The sequence below is a fragment of the Stegostoma tigrinum genome, chromosome 36 (assembly GCF_030684315.1).
Source record: "Stegostoma tigrinum isolate sSteTig4 chromosome 36, sSteTig4.hap1, whole genome shotgun sequence".
In the NCBI taxonomy this organism is placed as follows: domain Eukaryota; kingdom Metazoa; phylum Chordata; class Chondrichthyes; order Orectolobiformes; family Stegostomatidae; genus Stegostoma; species Stegostoma tigrinum.
In genome coordinates, this window is record NC_081389.1 from 22,478,185 (window position 1) to 22,503,612 (window position 25,428).

Genomic DNA, 25,428 nt, shown 5'->3' on the forward strand with positions numbered 1-25,428 from the left:
TCACTCATACACTAGAACACAAAGATCTTCCTAATCAGATGTGATTAATGGAAAAGTAGGTTCAAGTGGTCACATGGTCTATCCTTACTGTTATTTCGTAGATTTTTCATTGATCCTGACCCAATAGATACCCGCTACAAAATAACAACTACACTTGGACATATGTAATGTTACCACATAAATGTCTTAAGTGAATGAATGAAAATATAAATGTTATAGCCTCAAACAGCAGCAAGATGAGAAAATGATTGATCTGTTTTTGTTAATATTGATTAATAATGTCCAGGAAAGCAGAAGGCTGGTCCAAAATTTTATACATGGCCAATGGGGAGCTCCAAACCTCAGTATACAGAAAAGCAACCCATAATGATCAAATCCTCAACTTCCACAACAACAACCCCAATGCCACAAACAAAGCTGCATTAGGACGTTATTTAAACGGGCCAGGACACACTGAAACACCACTGAACTACACAGGAAACAGAGAGAGTACCTATACAAAATCCTCGCTACGAACAGATATCTCAGTCAATTCATCTGCAGATGCCTACAAAACAGACAACAGGAGGAGAACCCCCTAATTCACCAGCCACGCTGCCATACATCAAGAACATATCAGAACTGACAAGACTTCTAAAAACACACAGGAATCATGGTGGCCCACAAGCCCACAGCCACTATGACAAACACTCAGGACTAAAGGTCCCATTTCCACAACATGCAGAACCAATCTAGTTTACAAAATACCATGCAACAACTACATTACAGCGGATGGGCAGGAAGGAAACTAGACAACAGAATACATGAATGTCAACTAGCAGCAAAACAGCATAAAGAACTCTCCTTAATTTGGTACACTCACATGAAGGCTATCGGACAAGGTAACCATTGTAGCCCAAGCCAAACATAGACATGCACGGGAATTCCTACAGGCATGGCTCTCCACCCACAATGCAATCAACAAACACAGAATCGGACCCCATATACAAACCCATACAGATCAAAACTGGAAGTGACACTACTCACCATAATGGACCAAATAGTATAAATTCTAAATGGAGCAGAATAACACCACTTCATCCAGCACGGTGACGAAACGCCTGAACGAGAACACGCCTGCTTGGCAGTCAAGTCAACAACCTCACCCACAACACAAGCTACAGATCTTTGCCAAAACTTTGAATTTTATACATCCTCTAAAAGGTCACTGCACAAGAGACTTTAAATGTTACCCTCTCTGTCCATTCCCTCCCCGGAAGGAAGGGAACCTTCAGCTGTCTGTAAAGTAATTTTACACCAAGTTACCTGAAAGCCATTCAAATCTGTGTAGAATGTGTCTCCGCTTTCAATACTGGTGGACAGCCTCATCGCCAGCTCTCGGTTAATCTGGTCGTGAATGTCAACAACAATGGAAACATCCAACGAAAGTCCCTCAACTCCTGTCAGTACAAGAGCACACAGGTGGATTATCACTGTGCCACATTTAACACTTTAGAAACAATTTACTGGAATCAATTGTTAATTTTGTTATATTCTGTTCAAATGCCAGCTGATAGCCGTTAATTTGGGATTGACTTGATGCAGGACTGTTGGACTTGATGACTCAGTGCCAGAATGGATCCACACTTGCTCACCAAGTGACAGGAGTGAGAGTTAGAGACATCATTTTAAACCAGCAAAACTCTTTTCTAGAACAGACCACTGGAATCACCTTTCTATCCAAACCAGCTGTGGAAGTGGATCACCACAGTGAAATTAACTGCCTACCATAACACACAAGGATTGTTACTTTTGTACATTAGCTTTCATATAGGACCTTTAACATTAATCCTTTGCAACTCCCACCTCCCACTCGCAACAATGGTATTAAAACTGCACCCTTCTGCACCTTGCCACTATTCAGAACCCATTGCAAACAGGGCTCTGAATAACTGTCAAAGTATAATAGATCAAGCTAAGTAGTGAAGGGTCTGTTGTGTTGAAATCATGGTGCTTTGCTAAACCAATTTGTGAAACAAAATTGCAAGGATTTAGCAATTGAAAAATTACCACAAAAGATGCCTTACTGAACTTAAAACCTGTCAAGTTTAGTTTCTTCAGGGAAAGGAATTCACAGCCCTGAGATGTAGTGCGTAAGATTCTTTTGCTCTTGCAAAACACTCTTTGATTTGGCCCAACAAGTCATCAGGCCAACAGAAGATAGGCAATAAGTACTAGATCATACCTCAGCATCACTCATCAAAATAATGCACATTATACATAAACAGGTACACAAAAGATCGCACACTCCACTGTGTATACAAACAGGTAGCCATCTTCAAGAGGAAGTGTGATTGGGCCTGTAAGTGCCAAACAGGTTTCAATCTGGAGATTCAATCTTGAAATTTCATCCCTAAAAGGTATGGAGGGTCAACCCACAGCGGGTGGACTACAGCAGTTCAAGATGGAAGCTCAACAGCACCTTCTCAAGGGCAATTCAGGATGGGCAATAAATGCTGGCTAGCCAGCAACACTCATATCCCACAAATGCATAAGACAAAATGCGAAAAGTTTTGGAGAATAAATGGGAGGTTTGAGAGGATTGGAAGAAGTGAGAAACCTTGAAGAGTACATCCACAGACCCCTGAAGACAGCAGAACAGGTAAATAAGATGGTAGAGGCAGCACATGGGATACTTTCCCTTATTGGGTGAGGTATTGAAGACAACAGCAAGGATGTAATAGGATACTATTTTGAATCTGGTTAGGTTACAGTTGAAGTTTTGTGGCCAGCTATGCTTGTCATATTCAAAGGAAGGTCAGGATTGCTTGAGAGCAGAAAGAGTATGGAGATTTACAAGAATGTTGCTAGGGCTTGAAAATTGTAGCTATGAAGAAATATTGGAAAAGCTTCAATTGTTTTCTTTAGAACAGAGATGCTTGAGGGTTGACTTGATTGAGATGTGCAAAATTGTGGGAGACTTGGATATAGTGGACGGGAAAGACCCACTGCCCCTGGTGGAGAAGTACATTTCCAGCGGCTACAGAAAACTTAAAGATATTGATAGAAAGATCAGACAAGACAGAAGGAAAAATGTTTTCACCAAGACAGTAGTGGATGTCTGCATTTCATTGCACAGCTTAGTAGTTGAGGGAGAATTCATTTCAAATGAGTTGAGGGAGAAACCCTCAACTCATTTGAAATGAATTTGAAACTGCACCTGAAGGGCTCTAACCTGAAAAGCTAACAAACCAGATGCTTGAAAACACGATTATAACAGGCAAGGTTTCTTCAGCTGCCACGGACACAACGGGCTGTACGGCCCCCTTCTGAATAATAACTTTTCTACATTTCCATGATTAAATCATAGAGGGAATAGGGAATGGGAGAAAATTAAAAATAAAATATGCAAAGGCTAGATATAAATATGACTTAGTGCAAGGTAAACTGTATTGTCATAGTATTACCTCAAGATTGAGAGATAACAAACCGGATATCGCTCACAATGTAAAATTTTTAAAAAATTTGTTCACTGCAAAGGCAACGGGACAGAATGCTTCACTTGCTGAATTAAGCTCAGTCCTGCTTCCCAAATCCTCAGACCTACATACTTCCTCTTATCCTCATTAGTGAGGATTCATCACACCATCTCCTTCTTCAACTCATTATATTTCACAACTATTGAACACACACACACACACACACACACACACACACCTGTACTACAGATTTTTAAACACCATGGTTGACAATGCCTAACCAGTTTCTTGCTTAATCTTTACTACATTAATTTTTATATAAAGTGACAGTGCAGTTCAACAGCAACTCTCTCACCTATCGACAAACATTCAACATGTACTGCAGGATGTATGTATACAACTTAGGCAGGCATCTCTATGCTACACGACTGAAGAGGCTGCCCTCTAGCTGAAATGTTAAAGCCCAGTCCATCTGTCAGATACAAAGTGTCAATGCATTATTAAATGGCTAACATTCCTCCATCAGCCAATCTCACATAAACACACGAAGCAGCTATTTATTAGAACAAAGAATAAAGTAAATTATAGCACAGGAACAGGCCCTTCGGCCCTCCAAGCCTGCGCCAATTGAGATCCTCTGTCTAACCTGTCATCTATTTTCTAACGGTCTGTGTCCATTTGTTCCCTGCCCATCCATGTACTTGTCCAAATATATCTTAAAAGACACTAACATGTCTGCGTCTACCATCTCCGCTGGCAACACGTTCCAGGCACCCACCACCCTCTGCATAAAGAACTTTCCACGCATATCTCCCTTAAACTTTCCTCCTCTCACTTTGAACTCATGACCCCTAGTATTTGAGTCCCCCACTCTGGGGAAAAAACTTCTTGCTATCCACCCTGTCTACACCCCTCATGATTCTGTGGACCTCAATCAGATCCCCCCTCAATCTCCATCTTTCTGATGAAAATAATCCTAATCTACTCAACCTCTCTTCATAGCTAGCACCCTCCATACAGGCAACATCCTGGTGAACCTCCTCTGCACCCTCTCTAAAGCATCCACATCCTTTTGGTAATGTGGCGACCAGAACTGTACACAGTACTCTAAATGTGGCCGAACCAAAGTCCTATACAACTGTAACATGACCTGCCAACTCCTGTACTCAATACCCAGTTCGATGAAGGAAAGCATGCTGTATGCCTTCTTGACCACCCTACTGGCCTGCGCTGCCACCTTCAGGGAACAAAGGACCTGAACATCCATCTCTCTCTGTTCATCAATTATCCCTCGGACTTTTCCATTTAGTGTATAGTTGGCACTTGAATTAGATCTTACAAAATGCATCACCTCGCATTTGCCCCGATTGAACCCCATCTGCCATTTCTTTGCCCAACTCTCCAGTCTATCTATATTCTGCTGTAATCTGACAGTCCCCTTCACTATCAGCTACTCCACCAATCTTAGTGTCATCAGCAAACTTGCTGATCAGACCACCCACACCTTCCTCCAAATCATTTACGTATATCACAAACAACAGTGGTCCCAGCACAGATCCCTGTCTCCAATTTGAGAAACTCCCTTCTACTAATACTGTCTCCTGTTGCCTACCAGTTTTTTTATCCATCTAGCTAGTAAACCCTGGACCCCATGTGACTTCACTTTCTCCATCAGCCTGCCATGGGGAACCTTATCAAACGCCTTACTGAAGTCCATGCCCTCAATCAACTTTGTCACGTCCTCAAAGAATTCTATTAAGTTAGTAAGACATGACCTTCCCTGCACAAAACCATGTTGCCTATCACTGATAAGCCCATTTTCTTCCAAATGGGAATAGATCCTATCACTCTGTATCTTCTCCAGTAGCTTTCCAACCACTGACGTCAGGCTCACCGGTCGATAATTACCTGGATTATCCTTGCTGCCCTTCTTAAACAAGGGGACAACTTTAGCAAGTCTCCAGTCCTCCACGACCTCACCCATGCTAAGGATGCTGCAAAGATATCTGTTCAGGCCCCAGCTTTTTTTCTCTCTCGCGTCCCTCAAAAACCTGGGGTAGATCCCATCTTGACCAGGGGACTTGTCCGCCTTAATGCCTTTTAGGATACCCAACACTTCTTCCTTCCTTATGCTGACTTGAGCTAGAGTAATCAAACATCTATCCCTAACCTCAACATGTCACGTCTCTCTCCTTGGTGAATACCGATGCAAAGTACTCATTAAGAATGCTACCCATTTTCTCTGACTCAGCGCATAACTTTCCTTCTTTGTCCTTAAGTGGGCCAATCCTTTCTCTAGTTACCCTCTTGCTCTTTATATACGAATAAAAGGCTTTGGAATTTTCCTTAACCATGTTTGCCAGCAATATCTCATGTCGTCTCTTAGCCCTCTTAATCCCTAGTTTCAGATTCGCTCTACATTCCACATTTTCTTCCAAAGCTTGGTCTGTCTTCAGTCACCTAGACCTTTTTCCTCTTGGCTAGTCTCACAATTTCACCTGTCATCCATGGTTCCCTAATCTTGCCTTTTCAATTCCTCATTTTCACAGGAACATGTCTCTCTTGCACACTAATCAACCTCTCTTTAAAAGCCTCCCACATCTCAAATGTGGATTTACCGTCAAACAGTTTCTCCCAATCTACATTCCCCAGATCCTGCCGAATCTTGGTACAGTTGGCCTTCCCCCTTTAGGACCACTCCCATCCTTGTCCATGAGTATTGTAAAACTTACAGAATTGTGGTCGCTATTTCCGAAGTAGTCCCCTACTATAATTTCAACCACCTGGCTGGGTTCATTCCCCAGCACCAGGTCCAGTATGGCCCCTTCCCGAGTTGGTCTACATATATACTGCTCTAGAAAACCCTCCTGAACACACCTTACAAATTCTGCTCCATCTTGGCCCCTAACACTGAGTGAATCCCAGTCAATGTTGGGAAAATTAAAATCTCCCATCACCACCACCCTGTTTCTCCTACACCTTTCCATTAGCTGTTTACATATTTGTACCTCTATCTCATGCTCGCTTTTGAGAGGCCTGTAGTACAGCCCCAACACTGTTAGTGTATCCTTCCTATTTCTGAGTTCTACCCATATTGCCTCACTGCTGCTAATGGAATATTGCTCAGATCAAATGGGCATGCATGTTTCCCTACAACCATGGATAAAAAAAATTGGATAATGCACTATTTCCCAATCTAGCGCAGTATTAAATCCGCAACTTTTAAAATAAAAGACATACCACCGTCCTAGAATACTAGGACATAGCAGAGATCGGGGATGTATTTACAGTACAATGTGTTTCATTTCACCATGTTGCAGTCTTCAGACCACAACAAGGAATTTCACTGGAATGCCTACGGAAATGAATCATTGCTAGCTCTTGCTGCAGATGGAATAGCCTTTGCTCGAAACTGCTTGGGAAGTTCCACCTAAAGGATAAGATTAGCACCCACTACATGTCGGCCTTGATCGCGCTTCTTGTCAAGTGCTTACAAACAAAAAAAAATGAAGATGTCCATTTCTATAGCACCTAGTGCTACTGCAGAACATCCTAAAATTTCTTTAACTATAGTATATTTAAACAGAGTCACTCCCAAATGCAGCTACTGAACTGTGCAATAGTTCAATAAGTATGGTCAGGACATCAGAAAAAAATATTTTCTTTAACACTGTTATCAGATCTTATGTCTAACAAAAGAGGGCTAACCAGGCCTCGGTTTAACATTTCATCCAAAGATTGGCACCTCTAATAGTGCAGCATGCCCTCAATATGGCACTGTAAACACTAGACAGGTCTCCATAGCAAGGTCCTTTGAGTTGGGCTCATACCCACAACGTTCCAAATCAAGAGAGGATGTTATCCATTGAACTACAGTTGGTTCCTAAATTTACGAGCAGATACTGCAGAGTGAAACTGACTAGGCTAAGTGCAATAATCTCACTCACCAGTAGTGAGAAAAAAATTTGCATTCATACAGCAACATGCAATTCCCCGGTGCTTCATACTCAATGAATTACTCTTGAACTGCAGCCACTGTTGTTATGTAGACTTCCAAACTGCAATGCTAATAATACTTTAATGAGTAGAAGTGTCAAACCCGGTAAGAATCTCAGCATGTAGCCACATATTGAATAGAAAAAGGTGGTGCAAGCCTGTTGCTGATAATCAAGAACCCACAGGTGGAGCCATGTCCTATGTTTTAAGCCCAGACTTGCTTATGCTGCTATCATTGAATGGATCTAGTTCAAAACCTAAAAAAAAAACCAAATCCCTGCACTGTCAACAACAGAACTCTGAAAACATCTACTGCTGCACTGACTAACATTCTGCAAGCCTGTCCCACTTTCCTCACTGTCCTATCAGTGCACAGGCAATCACATTTCTCAATCCATTCGGAAATTCTCTTCTTCAAGCATCATGGCTCCTGCCTACGGTATCATGGAAAATGTAGTTAACAATTTTCTACTCAGTATTCACTGCTCTTACTCCACAAGTGCATCCTGAAGGGCTTTTGACATAAGTGCAACCTAAGGGCAAGGAAAACTGCTGTTACCTGGCAGATTGTAGAGACGAACTATCTGGTGGAAGTGCTGATAGAAAGTAACAACTTCAGAGAACAATGGACCTTTGGTCACACGGGTGATCGCAGCCTGTTTGGAAATGTAGGCCTGAAAGCAAATGTGCAAAACCACTTTATGAAACAAATTACACAAAATATGAATGATATTACACTACCTTGTGTTATTCGCCAGCTCTTTAAAGTATTATTCTGTACGTGAATTAGCATAATGCTGTAACTTTGCCGTTCCCCAAAAAAAAACTGAAGGGAAACATTCATTTCACCAAATATCTTCACTCCACAAAAGGTTTTCTTATTGGAAGTACAATTCCAGTAATTTTCCCATTAAGCAAGCACAGGACTTGACTAAGTACGGGGACGGGGCTACTGAAGTGAGGGGCAACCCAGCCGGCATACACTCTTCATTGGTAAAGGAGGTAACCACAAGATCCCTACCTTTTGACTCTGAAATTCCTAGCCTCTGTAGTGGCCAAAGTACATAGACAAGAGACAACCTTGTTGCTTATATGCCACAGAGACCTATAAAACATACATTACCAACAGAGCACGGTACAATATTTCAACTTAGAAGGTACAGGTATAATTTTATGCTAAGAAAGGTCTTATGAAACCTAATGCAAGTTTTAATGCCGATTTCACAGCTTCACACTCTCACTTAATGTTGTGAAGTTTTAGAAAATTACCACTTTAAGTAAAGACTTCCTGTATTACAACAATGGAACATGCTTTTTATTTTCTACAACTATAGAACTTCTTAATCCATATATAACTTCTTAGATCCATTAAATCAGCCTTTTGTCGAGTGAACATGAAATTACACTTACGAGCGCTATTGTACGAAACAAAAACCTGCTTTATATAATGATGGCAGCATTCTGCTCTGGATAGGGAACAGTATTGCTCAGGCTTAGAATAGGAGATTTCCTGGGGGTGGCAAAATACCCAAGCAAGTGCACAAGCCTCCACACACACTGCTCAATTCAGTAAGGTTTGAAAGTTGTTGCTTTAAAGTCTCATACTTTAGCTTCACCATCAGGAAGGAAGAGATATGCTCCACTCTTATCCTTAAATGGCCGTGTCCCATACCACACGAACTCCACCCGCACCTTCTGCTTTTGCTGGTCATCTTTCCGCTTGATGGTCTGAAAGTAAACAGCAATTACTGAGCAAAATAAGGAGACACATGAAGCAAAGTGGTTACATTCTATATTCTAACCGATACCAGAAAAATAGAGAATAAAATGTACCCGAGTAAGAGCTGCACAAAAAGGAAGGTTTTAAACATAAAATTGCAAATCATACGAAGGTTTAACCTTATTCCAATCTCAAATCTGTTTGCAATTTGCAACTGCATAAATCTGACATTTCCTATCTTTTCAGATAAGCTCTGTAATACAAGCTACTCTGTGCACCAACGTAACTTTGAATGCAGGAAATAATAGTCACCAGCACTTTTAATCCAGATAAAAATGGACCAAACTCAGACATTTCAGCTGCTCTCTACAAAGCTCCACATACAAGTTGGACTGCTCTTTGGTAACTCGTGCTACAATCATATTGGCATTCTTACCTCCATTAATCCTGTCACTCCATTAAACCATACTTGCATGTGCTGATTTTCGATAAAGAAATCATCAGTTGATGACTCTAGGATCTTTACACTGAATGGCTCCTTCTTACTCACGGTCACATCTCTATTGCGCAGATAGATGACCACACTGGATTTTACTGACGCACGATAGTTAAATGATTCAGTCAGCTGAAACACAGCAAGACCAAGGGCAGACAGTCGAGAGACAAAGGAGATCTATGTTGGAAGAAAGACTGGATGTCATAGCAGGTATTATTTGAAGAAAAAAAAATGTTACACTTCACTGAATGAAGGAGCGTATTCATCACTTTTCAAAGTTGACTTTACGCCATACAGTGTAAATACTTAGTGGTGTCACTGTTCACAAAGCAGGAAGGGAAATAAGGAGTATATTTGTGGCATAAACTGACATTGGATTCTGAGCTAATGTTGCGATTGACAAGTTCAAAGAGTGAGCTTGCATTTTTATTATGTATTATGTCCTCAGTACATCCCAAAGCTCTCCACAGTCAAGTAATTGCTTCTGGTGCATAATTATGTTGGCAATTAACACACAGCAAGGCTTTACAAACACTAGAAATAACTGATGAAATAATCTGTTTGTCGCACAGTTAGCTGAGGGTTGAATATCCAATCATGCCTGCAGAAGAACAGACTACTCTTCTGCAAGTACTGCCATGGGTGTTTTTTTAAAAAGCATTCATCTGAAAAGAAAGTAGAACTGATGTAAAGGTTTCTTGGATAACGTAATGTAATTTTCTTCCAGTGCTGAAACGCATCAGCCTGAGCAGCATGCTCAATCTGGAGTGAAATTTCTGACTTTGACTCATGAGCGAGAGGTTGCACGGGAATTGCATCAGGAAGTCCTTTGCCCTAGTAACAATGCATAATCGCTTGAATCAGAGTCTGGAAGGATGGATTCAATAGCTGTACTTCTATGCCCAAATGGACACAACACAAACATTTCACATCTCAGACATCATACTTTATTGAAATTCTTCTGTTGACCCAGAATTGGACTCAAATTTACATGGACCAGAATTCAGTTCAGTACCTGATATATGTCGGTTACCATATCGGTTGGTGATTTCCACACAGCGCTGACCTGTGTAGGAAGAGTGCTTCCAGCGATTAATGTAACCTTGACCTGGGGAGAGGTAGCGAGAACAGAAATAACACAGGGCCGTTCTTGCTCAATGGGGTTAAGTACGACCACATATCTAGGAAAAAGACAAGGAACATACATCAAGAACATAATTTTAACACACAAGAATAGGAGATCTCATTGGGTAAATTACTGTAAGAACTGATATACCTGGGAAGAGACTCCAGCTTTATTACCGCCTTCTCTGGTAATGAGTCATGATTTTGTCGTTTATCATCCTGAAAGTAAAATTGAAACAATAATTCACAAACAGGGCAAGTCTAACAATCGCTAGCTATGACTAAAAGATACACAACACACCAGGCTATCCAATAGTTAGAAATGTCCAGGAACCAGGCATTTTTTCTCAACACACAGCATGAAAAAGGGAGACAAAAATTGAAAACCCTTTCAAATACAAAACATGTTTACGTGGGTAATTACATATATCGCGTTACTGAAATCATTGTAACCACTGAACGACAGTTTTGGTGCCCTCACAATGAGGACTGGATACTCTATGCAAGATTAAATGCAATAGATTCGTCTCAGAATATCTCGCAAGTCAAAACAATTGCCCAGGAGATTGCTGACCTCCGACAAAAGACAGAGCAACCCAAAATTTGAAAATAAATTGTTTGCATTCATCACCTGCCTGCTTTCATTCAATCTGGCCAGTAAAGATGTCCAAGTGCCATACTCACCTGTTGCACAATATAATGAACACAGGCTCCAGTCCAGGTAGCCTCTGAGTGGAAGTATGTTTAACAGAGTGCACAAAATTGCTCTGCTATTTTGAAGAATGAGATGACGTAAAACACTGATGCACCTCAAACTGTAATGACTAATCTACATTGAATTCTAAGGCACTGCACTCAGTCGAAGAATGGATAGTATATTGGCTGCAGGATAGGCTCCTGTTGCTCAGGTCTAAGCTGAAATATATATGTTCATCTTAGTTTTGGTTTTAGAGATAAAATTACACCTCATAAAAATCAAAAGATAACTTACCATGTGCAGGAAAAGTGACGACTGGTCATATCTGTAGTCGTTTTTGTCCCGGAGTATTAAGAAGTGAGCTGCATTAATTATCACTCGTTTCAAGTTCATAAGGGAGTGAAACAATCTGAAAGGGGGAGAAAAGTCTTTTGTTTACTAGCATCCATCTCAGCCTCTGAAAACCTATGTTCATAGCATGTCCTCCCACATTACAATAAGCTCTAGGTTTTCAAGAAGGACCTATCATTTCATCTTGTGCAGTCCTGATTGTAGATTAAAATAGAAAAAAAGGACAGTTCAAAATTAAGCACCATGAAAAGAATTACTGCACTTAAAAATATGTTACTGAAACACCTCAAGAACATAAGAAATAGGAGAAGTAGGCCATTCAGTCCATCGAGTCTATCCCGCCATTCAATGAAATCATGGATGATCTGGTAACACCCAAATCCACTTTCGTGCCTCTTCCCTATAGCCATTGGTTCCCTTACAGATTATAAAAAAATCTTTGCCTTGAATATACTTGACGACCTTACTTCAACAGCCTTCTGCAGTAAAGTTGTGACATTGACAGTGGTATTTACACTGACTGCTGCTTTGTTGGGCAGTAGTGAGGAGAGAAACAGAGAAAAAAGGTGTGGGGGGGGGGGGGGGTGGGAAACCAATGCTTGGAAATGGCACTGTACTGCTGTATGGGCACAGAGCAAGCCATAGGTAGTTGATTGGTTTGTGCAAATGTGACTGTTCACGGAAGCTAAAAGTCAGCAGCCTGATAACTGTTTCCTGGGCAGCTAAACAGCTTGTGATCATGAAGGAAACACAGAAGTGTGTTTGCATGCATGCAAGTTTCTCACTTTCTCTGCACAGTAAAAGCACCTGAAACATGAAGACAGCTGGTTAGAAGCATAAAAAACATCATGAGCCATGTAAATTCATGCTATTGAATCACTTCCCCCTGATTTTGTCCCCGCTCCAAATAGACAACACCAATTTTTCTGTTTGTCTGTATGACAATGTAGGTATTTTAAAAAGGAGTTAGAGTTTGAACTCGAGCCATATTTTGATAGCTTACAGCTGTTTACTTGTAATTCAGATTTACTTATTTGTAATAAATAAAAAAATTTTTTTTTTTTAAGTACAGAAATCAGGTCAGTGTCTTTTGTTACCTTGATTCCAACAGACAGGTAAACCAGCATGTTTTGGCTTGAGAATCAATGCACGTTTCTAATTATGTTGTTATCTTACACAATGTCCCATCATAGCTTCAGAAACCTCAGCGTTTATACAACATTCCATCACAGCTCATGAATACCACATGACCCCCCCACCCCCCACAAGATTTACAGTCTACAGTCTAAGCCATTTAAGACTGAGGATAAATTTCTTTGCCCAGACAGCAGTGAGCCTGTGGAATTCTCTACCACAGAAAATGGTTGCGGTCACAGAACACTTAAGAAGTTGTAGTTCTTATGGCTAAAAGGGTCAAAGAGTACAAGGGTGGGGGACAGGAAAAGAATACCCATTTGGATGGCCAACCATGATTACACAGAATGGCAGAGCAGGCCCAAAGTTCCAAACAGCCTATTTCTGCTCCTACTTTCTATGTTTCTAGATCTTCATCTCCCCAAGTTTTTCATATTTAGCATGAGGAGCAGGAACTTTAGCTGTGTTTACTTGGCAGCATTAAGCTAGTAACGCCGAAGTTCAGTGGTCTACAGAACTTTGTTATGATTTGGCAACAGAAACATTTGAGAAAATAAACACTAAAAGCAAATCATTTTAAATTTGGAGGCCCTCAACCCTCAAGCTTTTGCAATCCGACAGCTAACTCACTCTCTACACTAGACAAGCAGTGACCCAGTTTACATGGATAACTTGGTTAAGTTTAAAGAGACCTAAATAAAGATAAATATCTGGTATATATCAAATGGATGTTTATTTCATTTCTGAGGTGCACAGTGACACATACCGGATCCCATAGTCAATGACCACCACTTCTTTTGAGGTGCCAGTAATGGCATCATGGTGCTGAAACAAGCCAATATTGCGACGAGCTTCTGTTAGTGAGCCATAATCAGAAATTGGGTATTTACTGTCTGCACCAGAACGTCGAACGTGATTCAAGGCCAAGCTGTAGAGGATCTCAGCTGCTCTGGAATAAAATTAGAGTTTTTACAGAAGGCTAGCTTGAGTTATTTAATAAAAGTGCCAATGCAAATTTATTGACATAGAATTTTATAGAAGCAAGTCATTCAGCTCAATGCACTTGAGCTAGTTCTCAAACCTTACTCCCAATCGCTTCTCCTGTCCCCTTTAACCTTGGGCATCACCCTTTAACATATTTATCCACTCCTTCTTTGAAAGTTACTCTGCTTCCACCATTCTGAAAGTCCTCTGCATAATTTCTTTTTTAAAAGCTTCTCCTTTTGTTCAATGAAAAGCAGTCCAAGCTTCTGTGCCCTCTCAACTAAAATCTCTCACTGATAAAGCTCCCTTGCAGAGTTTCTATGAGCTGATGTAGTTCCTAAATTTCAAGGTCCAAATTCCTATTTTAAGCAAAAGCTGTTGTGATTTTCCATCTTTCAATAGCTTTATTTATCACACCATGTCCACCCATCTCCCTCCTCTTAGATTTTTATTGTCATTTCTCATCTCTCCCTGCTCAAGACTCAATTATTAGTTTAATAATATCTTTTTACACGTTTTACACGTTACCACTATAAAATCTAAGAGCTCCAAGTACAACTGCTTACAAACATGGCTCCTTACCTGAGGTGCGATTCCAGCACTCTGTCTAGATTCTTATAGAAGGGTCGGGAGGTAAAATATCCACTCCAATAGTGGTCTTCACGGTCAGCATAGGTGAAGAAGTCTCCACTGAGGACAGGGTAGGTTGGAGGCTTGCTACCCGGGGTAACACCATATTTCTTATAGACAGCATCAAAGTACTCAGATAGCGTTCCAAACTGCACCTGGTAAATAAATGGACATTCAGGACACAAGCAAAGACAGACACCTATATATTGAATACACAATTTCTGTCTCACAGAATTCCCAACCCCCTCCAAGACATTTGAGACTGCCAACTTAGTTGCACTTGACTGCAGACATCCTTTCAGCATCTTTTCCAACAAACATCATTTACACGACAGTCTGATATTTAAACATGGAAGAAAACACAGCAAAACACAGCTGAGCTGAATTTGCTCTCCAACTTCCAGGTTTCTCCAGAAACCTCAGAACCTTCCCTTGCCTAACCTGCTACAATCAAGCTTTCCCTCACTTGTTCCCCTGGCTGGCCAGCTAGCTAGCTCTACAGAGTGCTCAAAGGACAGATGTGCCTGGTCTGTACAATTGGTAAACCAGTGGAACCCAGATAGCTATAGTTCACATTTGACACAGAAACTTACTTGCACATGAAGCTCAGGATGAGAGTTCATGTAGTCAAAAAGTTTTGCATAATTCTGGAACTGCTGGTCCCACTCCAGAGCATTGTCATAACGAAAGTCATCTCCAACTGGAATCAGGACCACTTTGCTCTTGTACAGCTTGGACTTTTTCCGGTATTGATCCAGGAGCAAACTTGCCCTAAGAGGAGGGAGATTAGAATCTGCACTGAGTGTGTAACAAACATACATGGAAGGGAGACAAGCATATTCTCTTATTAGCAATAAGAAAATGAGTGTTAATTCACTGAGCATTCCCTCATAGGAAAGGAAATTTATTTCCATAAAGCAGCACCACGCTAATAAAAGTTGGGATATGAAAACAAGGAATAAGCAATCTATACACAGCTGCATTTGGATACATCTGCGCAGACTTCCATCAACCTTTCTCATTACAAATTGCCAAGCTCATTGGTATGACATACATAAATGTCACATGGTAAATATTTCCCACTAGTGGAGCTACTATTGTGGCCAGCATCGGCATGTAATTAAAGCTGGACAAATTTAGACAGATTATTTCCAAGGTGACTGTGTACATGTAAATTTATACTGGAAACACGTGTAGGATATAAAATTGCAGACTAAATGACACTTGCACAACCTTTTCTAATTATCCACACCCTCTAACCTAACTTCATTTTCACAGAAATGCGAGAAGTTACAACACAGAATTTACCATATAACTCAACCAAACATGTCCACTCTTACCCTTCTTGTGGGATAACTGCTCTAATCATTTGTCCACATTCTTCCAAACTCCTACAATGCATTCTTTTATCCACCTAACCAATACCATCTTTAAAACTGAGTTTTTGCTTCAGTTACAAACTGAATTTCGCAGCCTTATAACTCAAGAAATCGAGCTCATGTCTTCCATTTAACTTTTTTCCAATGCTCCTGTTTCCAAGAACTCTCAACCACATGTAATTATCTGCTATCTATCCTGCCCACTTCCTTTTAAAAGAACTTCAATCATGTTGTCCCATAATCTGCTGTGTTCAGGTCATATTTGTTCAAAATTCCATATTTTCATTTCTTCAGGCTAGGTCTAAAGCCTTAGCTTCCCACAAAAGGAGTCTCGACAGCATGCTTGGAGATGTTTGAATTGAACAGCTTGTGCTGTCATGGCGAGACTGCTTGTATGCCAGTACAGCAGTAAACCAAAAGGAGAAAAATACAAAGACCACGATGAGTCAATGTTATCTGGGGCAGAAAGATTCCAGTTCTAATGTGTCAATGTGGAGCTAGCTAAATCAGAACTAGGATAGCAGCATCCAGCTCATTAGCAATGTTTACCCTCTTGCTTTTACCACTCTGTCTCTGGGCCCCCATCTCGATATACTCTATTCACTGCCACAACACCCATCATCAGAATAAGCTTTTTTTAAAAATTCATTCATGGGATGAGGGCATCGCTGGCCAGGCAGCATTTATTGCCCATCCCTAACTGCCCTCTGGGGGGGCACTTAAGAGTCAACCACATTGCTGTGGCTCTGGAGTCACATGTAGACCAGACCAGGTAAGGATGGCAGTTTCGTTCCCTAAAGGACATTAGTACACCAAACAGGTTTTTCCTGACAATCGACAATGGATTCACGGTCATCATTGGATTCTTAATGCCAGATATTTATTGAATTCAAATTCCACCATCTACCATGGTGAGATTCAAACCTAGGTCCCCAGAACTGTATCTGGGTGTCTGGATTAATATTGTCCAGAGATTATACCATTAGGCCATCGCCTCCCCAGTATTACCTTTCCCAGATATTTACAGTTCTGACAAAAGGATCACTGCATAAGGTTTTAGCAAAGATTTGTAGCTTGGGTTGTAAGGGAGGTCGTTGATTTGATGAGCTGGCTTGTTTTTGATGAGACGTTTTGTAACCATACTAGGTAACATCATCAGTGAGGCCTCCAATAAGGTTTATTGTTCTACTCCGTTTGGAATTTTTACAGTCTGGTCCGTTATGGTGAGTAGTGTCATTTCGGTTTTGTTTTGTATGGGTTTGCATATGGAATCCAACTCTATATCTGATTGCCTTGAGAACAATACCTATAGGAATTCCCATGCATGTCGTGTTTGGCTTGGGCCACTGCAGTTATGTTGTCTCAGTTAAACTGATGGCCTTCATTGTCCAAATGTACTGACATTAAGAAACATTTGTTGTATCATTTTGCTGCTAGATGTTGTTCATATATTTTGATGCTAGCTTCCTTCTTGTCTGTTTGATATAATGCTTGTGGCAGTCATTGTATATTTTGTAAACTACGTTGGTTCTACAGGTTGTGGGAATGGGGACCTTAATCCTCATGAGTGTTTGTCGTAGAGAGGCTGTGAGCTTGTGTGCTACTGTGATTCCTAGAGGTCATAAGAGTCCCGTCATTTCTGATATGTTCTTGACGTACAGCAGTGCGGCCAGTGTGTTAGGGCATATTGTGTCCTCTTGTTGTCTACTTAGTAGGCACCTGCGATGAATTTATAGGGACATCCGTTCATAGCAAAGATTTTGTATCGGTGCTCTTCCACTTTCCTGCATAGTTCCAGTGGGATGCAGTGAGTGGTGGCCCATTCAAACAGTGTCCTAACACAGCTTTGTTAGTGGACGTTGGAGGTTGCTGTGGAAGCTGAGGATTTGGTCAGTGACAAGTCCACAGCCACTCTACGACAAACACTCAGAAGGATTAAGACCCCATTCCCACAACATGCAGAACCAACATGGTTTACAAAATACCTTGAACAGACAGGACGGAAACTAGCCATCAGAATACACATCAGCTAGCAAAGTGACACAACAAACTTCTCTTACTATCAGTACATTGGACAATGAAAACCATCAGTTTAACTGGAACAACGTAATCATTGTAGCCCAAGTCAAACGTAGACATGCACAGGAATTCCTGGAGGCATGGGTGTCCACCCATAAGGCAATCAATCAACAAACACAGAATTGGACTCCATATATAAACCTATATAGAAAAAAAAACTAGAAATGACACGACTCACCATAACGGACCAGATAGTATAAATTCCAAGCAGACTAGAACAACATCGCTTCATCAAAGGCCTTACTAACGATGTTTTGTCACCATGCAAGGGAACATCTGAACAAAAACAAGCCAATTCGCAATTAAGTCAACAACCTCAATGGTCACTGGACTTAAAACATTTTCTTCTGTATAGATGCTATCTGATCTGCTGAGTTTCTTCAGCACTTTTGTGTAGTAAATTCTACAACTGGCACAAAGGGCTTGGATTTAAATCAAAAACAATAATCAATAACCAAAAGTCAAACCGTGTTTCTACTTCAGGTTATTACCAATGGCATCTGTTGACAAGCAGGGAAACTGCACAAGATAAACAACCTAAGCAAACTATTCTAGCACTTCCATCATAAATTTAGGCAGTCCATTACAACATCCAACTGGGTCTTCGATTATGACAGGCAATTTCACTTCCAATAGCACCCTTTCCTGTACCTAGCATACCTATTTTACAAGTTGATCATGTGAAGAACTTCCCAACATAGTAGGATACCAAACAACAGCACAGGAAATTCAACAATAGAAGATGCAGGTATTTTCCATCAAATTAATTTAGAAAAATAAATGCAATGCTTTCGTGATGAAAACTGCATAAGAGGGCCATTCAATATTTCTAACTCCATCCAACTAGTAAAAATGCATAGACAAGTCTTCACAGCCATGAACTGGCGCCCAGCTCAAATAACGGTGAAAACAGCCACACCAGCAAGTGGGGACTAGTGGGGAAATTAAGCATTTCCCTCAAGTCAAAATTAGTGCTTGATCCTACGAGTGGTACGAGAAGAGACAGATACATCAGTACAAATGTCCACATTGTTAGTACATACCTTTCTGCTACATTGATACTAGTTATTGGTTTTGGTGGGATTTTCCATGGACAGCTGATTCGCCCCCCAGGGAGGCGCCTGAAGTCAAACTGGCAGCAAATTTTAGGATCAGGCCCACAAGTATGAGGGACATCGTAACTGTAGAATGGCATTAGATGACAGAAGATATCTGTGCTTGAGTCAATGTCTAAAAGATAATGTAGGGAACAAAGCAAAATACTCACTTTAGACAGAAGCTGATTTTTAAATGTATTTTTTACACGTCTTTGCTAACAGGCTGGCTCCCACTCCCGTAAATGATGCAATTTTGCAGAGACAAAGCAAAGAAAAGCAGAATGCCAGAAGTGGGTCGAGGCAAAAGCAAGAAATAAACCCTTTGCCAGAAGCTATGGACCCAGTGTGTTTTTCCACTTGTCTGGGCTTATTTCAGGTTATCGTTCACAGGACTTCCTTACAACACTGCTATCACCTACCCCAAGTCTGTCTCCACATGAATTCCAGACTTTTAGTGGCTGAAAAGTGCTTTTTGATGGAGTAATGCACTCGCTGGATAAGCATACTAGTTAGGTTCGCTCGCTTGAGCAGGTAAGACATGGTTGAGCTGTGTCCAAAAGGGTCAATTGCCCAGCCTGATTTTGGAATCACTCCTGCAAATATAAAGTGTAGGACCAAATAATTAAGACAAACATCCCAGTGAAAAGGTGATTCATAACAATTTAGACACGTTGAGCGAGTGAAAAAATGTATGACAGGTCGATTATGCAGTTATTCACTTTGACAGATAAAACACAAAGGCAGAATACTTTTAACGGTTATAGATTGGGAACTATTTACGTGCAAAGGGATCTGTATCATTGTACACCAATCACTGATTACAAGAATTTATTTGCAGCAAGCAGTCAGTAAGGCAAATAGTCTGCTGGTCTTCACTGCAAGGGAATTTGAGTTGGGAAGCAAAGGATAATCTCTGGGCTTACAGGGCCTTGTTGAGGCCAAACCTGAGAGTACCATACAGAGTTTTGGTCTCCTCACCCAAGGAAACAAGCTTGCCATTGACAAAGCACAACAAAGGTTCAAGTAGGCAGGTTCCTAGGATTTCAGCCTTATTGAATGAGGAGAGATTGAGTTGATCATATTTTTATTCACTGGAGTTCATAAGGAGATATGTTTCAACGGGAACCTATAAAATTCTGACAGGGCCAGACAGACTTGATGTCAGGATTATGACCCCAGACGGGGAAGGTACAAGGTATACCATTTATAACTGAGATGATGAGAAATTTCTTCAGAGTTTGGTGAACCTGTGGGATTTTCCACCACAAGACGTGGTAGATACCAAGTCACCAATATATTTAAGAAAGAAATGGATAGATTGCCAGACACTAAATGCATTGGGGATATGGAGACAGTACGGAGTACAGCACAGAGAGAGAGAGACAGAGGATTAGCCATAATCATATTCCGTAGGGGAGCAGGCATGTGGACCAAATGGCCTACTCTTTCCCTGGTTTTCTATATATTTAACTTTTTCTGTAGCTGTTTCAGTAGCGTTTAAGGTGCTTCACTTTGTACCCAATTCCATGCTGTACCTTTCTTGGGGGTGTTTCACGCGGACAGCGTAGAGGGAGGTTTCTGGAACTAACCCCACGTTGTTTGATGGGACCGTGCAGTGAGTCTTACTGGCTGTACAGACAATATTTTACCATATAAAGATCAAAGGTTTCCCATTGTCAACATTTCATTTCAGGATTAATACCTGATAACATAGGCAAATTTCATATCAAAAAACCTCAAGTCTATAAAGTACCGCTATGTCATCCACGTGGTTTGTCAGTGTGGACTCATACCAATATTTTTCTCCATCCACTGATGTCCTTCGATTAGCTGGTCAATCATTGCAAAATAGTGCGCGTTGGCTTCATCTGTCATTACCCAGCCTCCTGTCACAAACTCCAACTGACCATTAGCTGCTAATCTGGCGACCAAACCAAGCAACATATTCAAATTAATGTCAGACCAGTGAGCAACACGCATTAAACTCAAGTTATGACTCAAGAACTGCCCAAAACAAGTGGAAGAATGGAAGCTCATTCTTAGAAGCTAGTTGCTGAGGTTAAACAGCATTGATACCCCAGTTTACTTCAGCAAGATGACAGGCTAATAATGCTTCTAATGAATTAATTCTGATTACAAATGGTCCCAGCACCCAGGAGATGCGATGAGGAAAAGAATGCAAAACTTTGCATCAGCCTCCAATAACCTCTGCTGCGGCAGGACCCAGGTGATCTGTGTAGATCAACAGAGTGCCACTTAGTTTTGGTTTGATGACTGCTTCTCAGAGTACACTATGGGAGCGGGTGCTCAGGTTTGTGGAACCTCTGCTGGCACATCAGTACCTTTACTCAAAAGAATTGATTTAAGCAGAACAAAATTCCAGAGTGTACCTGCGGACAGCAGCCTTTTTCTGAGAGTCTATGTTATCCCACCATTTGGAGAAAAAGGAGATTTCTGCCCAGATAAAACGGCGCTTGGGGTCCTCCTGTAGTTTCAGCAGCATGTTGTTCAGAATATGCTGTGTCTGGTCCTGGTAATATTTATCAAATGTCTTTATCCAGCCTAGTCAGAAACAAGAGTTATGATTATCAGGTTCTTAGCACTTTTTCAAATCTTTCGGAAATAACCCTGATTATTTTACATGCAAAGTTAGTTTGGAGTGCAGTCGTTTTGTTATAACATTACACACAGCAACCCACTTACAAACATTCTGTAAACTGTAAATAGATAAATGACCAGCCAATGTGTAATGGCCCAGGCACCAAAACTGGTTGATTTATCCCTTCTATATAAAATAACATAAAACATCTGACACCCACTGTAACTAACAGAGTAGGCACAGATGCTTCAGTTTAATATCTCAGCTAAAAGACAAGCAGAGCAGCACTGGATTGACTGCAGAGATTGTGCAGAGATCCTGAGATGGGGCTTGGATCCATGAACTTAGATGCAGGAAGAGGTCAAAAGGGGACAGGTCCCCCTAGCAACTAGCTGCAGTGAATGAAGCAGGACAAGGTTGGTGTTGCCAGCATTTTGACCAAACAACAGAACTAAGATTAATATACAGCTGCAGATACACAGGTCAACTGACTGCAAAACGTACAGGTCACAAATCAAACTCTCAAAAATCAGCTCAAGATAGAAAGAATTAGCCATGTTCTGGTGTGATTTTTTTTTAATATAAAGTCAACAGATACGTTACAAAGGAAAGCCACAGTCAGGTTGTTGCAAAATTAGTTGAGTGTAGAAGCCTATTTCCCGACCAACAATAACACAGGTTTGCAGCATTCCACTCACCCGGATCATTGTGGGAGTGGGGGACAACATAAACTTGTAATGGGTCATTGTCCCACTCGTGTTCATTGTATGTGATCTCAAAGCCCTGCTTCCAAGCACCACCATCTAAGTTATCAAACTTCAAAAGTGAGTAAACATCCAGCATCTGTCAGAGAAAAACAGCAAGATTTTACCAAGGATCTCAAAGAAAACATGCAGGCAATTTTGGACCACTACCAAACTCGAAACAGTCAAATGCAGAATGCTGCACTGCATCATTCCCTCTAACCTAAAGTCATACGTTCCAATAGGATATGGTTACTGAGTGAGATAATTAATCCCAATTATCAGTATGATTGCATGTCCTCTGAGCACAACAAGGTTGGCTTTAATTGTGTTTATTTTGAATGCGTATTTCAAGCATAGAGATAATAACTCCAAATAAAAGCAGTACACGGAAGGCAGCACGAATTACAACTCAAAATGAAAAGGTTGAGCAGTATTGAAGATTCTGCTTCCCTAAGGATGCATTCACGGTACTCTGGATTATGTCTTATCTTGAGCTCGTCATTATTGAATAAATTTCACATTCTAGAAATTTAAAATAAATGGAAATTAAAGCAACTCAAAATCGGTAATAAAGACAACTGTATAGCCTCAGCAGAAATGGCTGCACGCTGAAGGGCATGCTGGTAACGTGTAGGATTGACAGTTTTTATTTCTGACAGTCTGCACTTCATATTATTTTAAATCGCTGCTGACAGAAGCATAACATGAACAACACTTCAGTAAATGTGAATATGCTGTTCTATGCAAAACTTCAAGCCATAAACCCAGATTTCACAAGAACAATAACCAGATGAAACATGATAGATCTTAAGAGTGGGTCATATAGAGATTACATCGCTTGAGTCAGGTATCTGGTTACAAACCAACCACAAAGAGTAGTGTGGGGATTGAACACATGGCCTTCATTAAATTAAATCGCGACCAACTGCACTAAGCTGGCATTTAAGGCTCCCACTCAAACCTTTTCTTGCAACTTGATTCCTTACATATTTATGAAGTTGACATACACAGTTTCATCTGCAGCGTAGTGGCTGGTTGCCAGGGACATGGGGGTGCCTGAACCAGAAAACCGCACTGCAAGTAGCATTAATGAAACCCTCAGGGAGGCCTAAGAGGGGTGGAATGGGGGTTTATGATGGTAGTAGGGGTGACAGAATGCAGGAAATCTTAAAGGATAATGAAACCAGGATGAAATATCGCAGTCACAGTGAAAGAGGGCAGTTTTACATCGAGGTGATTCTCTCCTTCATCACAATTGGAATCTCATCATGTCAGAAGGGCTTTAACTAAAAGACAAAGTCATTGATCCATGCAGATTAATTTATATAATCTGACACAAATATGTTGCCTTAACATTTTATCAGGCTTCCCTACCTGCAGGTCTGTTTTTTGTCCTTTATTCCCAAGGGCAAACTGACAATCCTGCGGCAACACAGTCAGGAAAGTTGGGCGATTGCCCGCAGGAATAGCCCAGGAACCATTCCCCTGGTAGGTGAGCAGGCCAGGGAAACCTCCGGCATTTTCTGTCAGCTCCAACACAGAGTCCTTAATGTGGCTGATTATCTGGTGATTTTCTTCCAAAAGCTGCTCCAGTTGCTCAATACGATTCTGCAGCACTGAGATTTGACTCTGCAATGGAAAACCAAAAAGGGAAAGCAACAATTATCCAGTGGATTTTACCTCCAGCTTGGAATCAGAATGGTTGAAAAGAAAATCTATTGGACAACTACCCAAAACGTTCCAATAATAATTACTGGGCTCAGGTCCCTGGGCCATGAGATGTTGAAAAGTATGCCACTCGGCCCATCTGTTATATTCATCTTCAGTGATGGCTGATCTGATAACCCTCAATCCCACCTTACTGCTTTATCTTAGGACCCTTAATTCACCTGTTGATTAAAAATTTGTCTCAGTCTTGAATAAATTGAAAAGTCAACGGGCCTAAGATATAACAGTGCAGGGGATATTCTGTGGTAGAGCTCTATTCAAGTGTCAGTTCACAGCAGAGATCTAATACTTCACATCTAAAGATCAGACAAGATACTAATTAAATTTCCAAGCATTCTACATTAATATTTCATTTGCAGTCGGTCCCAGCTGGTACCCGAAATGCACAAGCTCTTCCTAAACTATGGTTTATTTCAGAGATAACAATTAAATTCTAAGTGACCTGCCACTCAGTTTACCTCCACACCAATTAAATTCTGTCACCTTAAAATGACTTTGGTCTACTTCAAAATACACCATGATATGACATATCATCTTCATCTAATATTTCCTCCCATTCAGTGTTTTGTCCATTTAGCTTACCAAAAATGATCAATGCAGGATCTGCTTAGTTAACTTTTTTTTTAAATTTTAAGAGTAATGTTTTTCTCCCATCCTCCATCAGTTTTACAAATTCAACAAGGTCCAAAATTACTACATTTACACTTTTTTGGCCTGGAGAAATATCTATCCCACTCAGTTTTTGCATGAAATCATCCACTTTAAAAGGAAAATTTATTCAATGTGACTCCACACAAATTTACTTTGAAAGATTTGACACTTAATTGATTTGCTGTTAACAAATTTTAGAATTAGTCACTGACAGTTAAATGCAGTTTAATCACTTATGTCCATGTAAACCATGTCAGCAGCCTGGCAATTTAGTTCAAAGTCTTAAAAAAATAAAAATTCATTGGCTGACACTTGGCAGTGGGCCACAACAGGCTCAGAAAACATCAAGGGCTATTTATTCAATGGAATGCTACATTTCAAAATGCAAAAGACAAAAGGAATGGTTTTAATTAGAGGAGCCCACTACTTACCAATACCTCGACTACATGGTTATTCACCGGCGGGACAGCTCGCATTATGGGAATGCTAACTGAATTTCATTGACAGAGGTACATGGTAACCTACACCATGATCAATGCCCTCTTCCAATCCCTCCCT

At 40.7% G+C, this 25,428-nt stretch overlaps 1 protein-coding gene across 2 annotated transcripts in view; it reads right to left on the reverse strand.

Moving 5' to 3' along the window:
* The window catches only part of man2a2 (mannosidase, alpha, class 2A, member 2), a 40,238-nt gene that overhangs the window by 11,913 nt on the left and 2,897 nt on the right, over positions 1-25,428 (reverse strand). For both annotated transcript variants that reach the window (XM_048520629.2, XM_048520628.2), the window contains exons 2-17: positions 23,866-24,120; positions 22,444-22,588; positions 21,537-21,708; positions 20,940-21,067; positions 19,566-19,739; positions 19,093-19,279; positions 15,185-15,362; positions 14,544-14,746; positions 13,744-13,926; positions 11,787-11,901; positions 10,947-11,014; positions 10,686-10,851; positions 9,611-9,847; positions 9,060-9,182; positions 8,014-8,128; positions 1,306-1,439 (exon numbers count right to left, since the gene is read on the reverse strand). In XM_048520629.2, the coding sequence (XP_048376586.2) occupies positions 1,306-1,439; positions 8,014-8,128; positions 9,060-9,182; positions 9,611-9,847; positions 10,686-10,851; positions 10,947-11,014; positions 11,787-11,901; positions 13,744-13,926; positions 14,544-14,746; positions 15,185-15,362; positions 19,093-19,279; positions 19,566-19,739; positions 20,940-21,067; positions 21,537-21,708; positions 22,444-22,588; positions 23,866-24,120 (2,583 nt within the window). The remainder of the gene's footprint in view (positions 1-1,305; positions 1,440-8,013; positions 8,129-9,059; positions 9,183-9,610; positions 9,848-10,685; positions 10,852-10,946; positions 11,015-11,786; positions 11,902-13,743; positions 13,927-14,543; positions 14,747-15,184; positions 15,363-19,092; positions 19,280-19,565; positions 19,740-20,939; positions 21,068-21,536; positions 21,709-22,443; positions 22,589-23,865; positions 24,121-25,428) is intronic.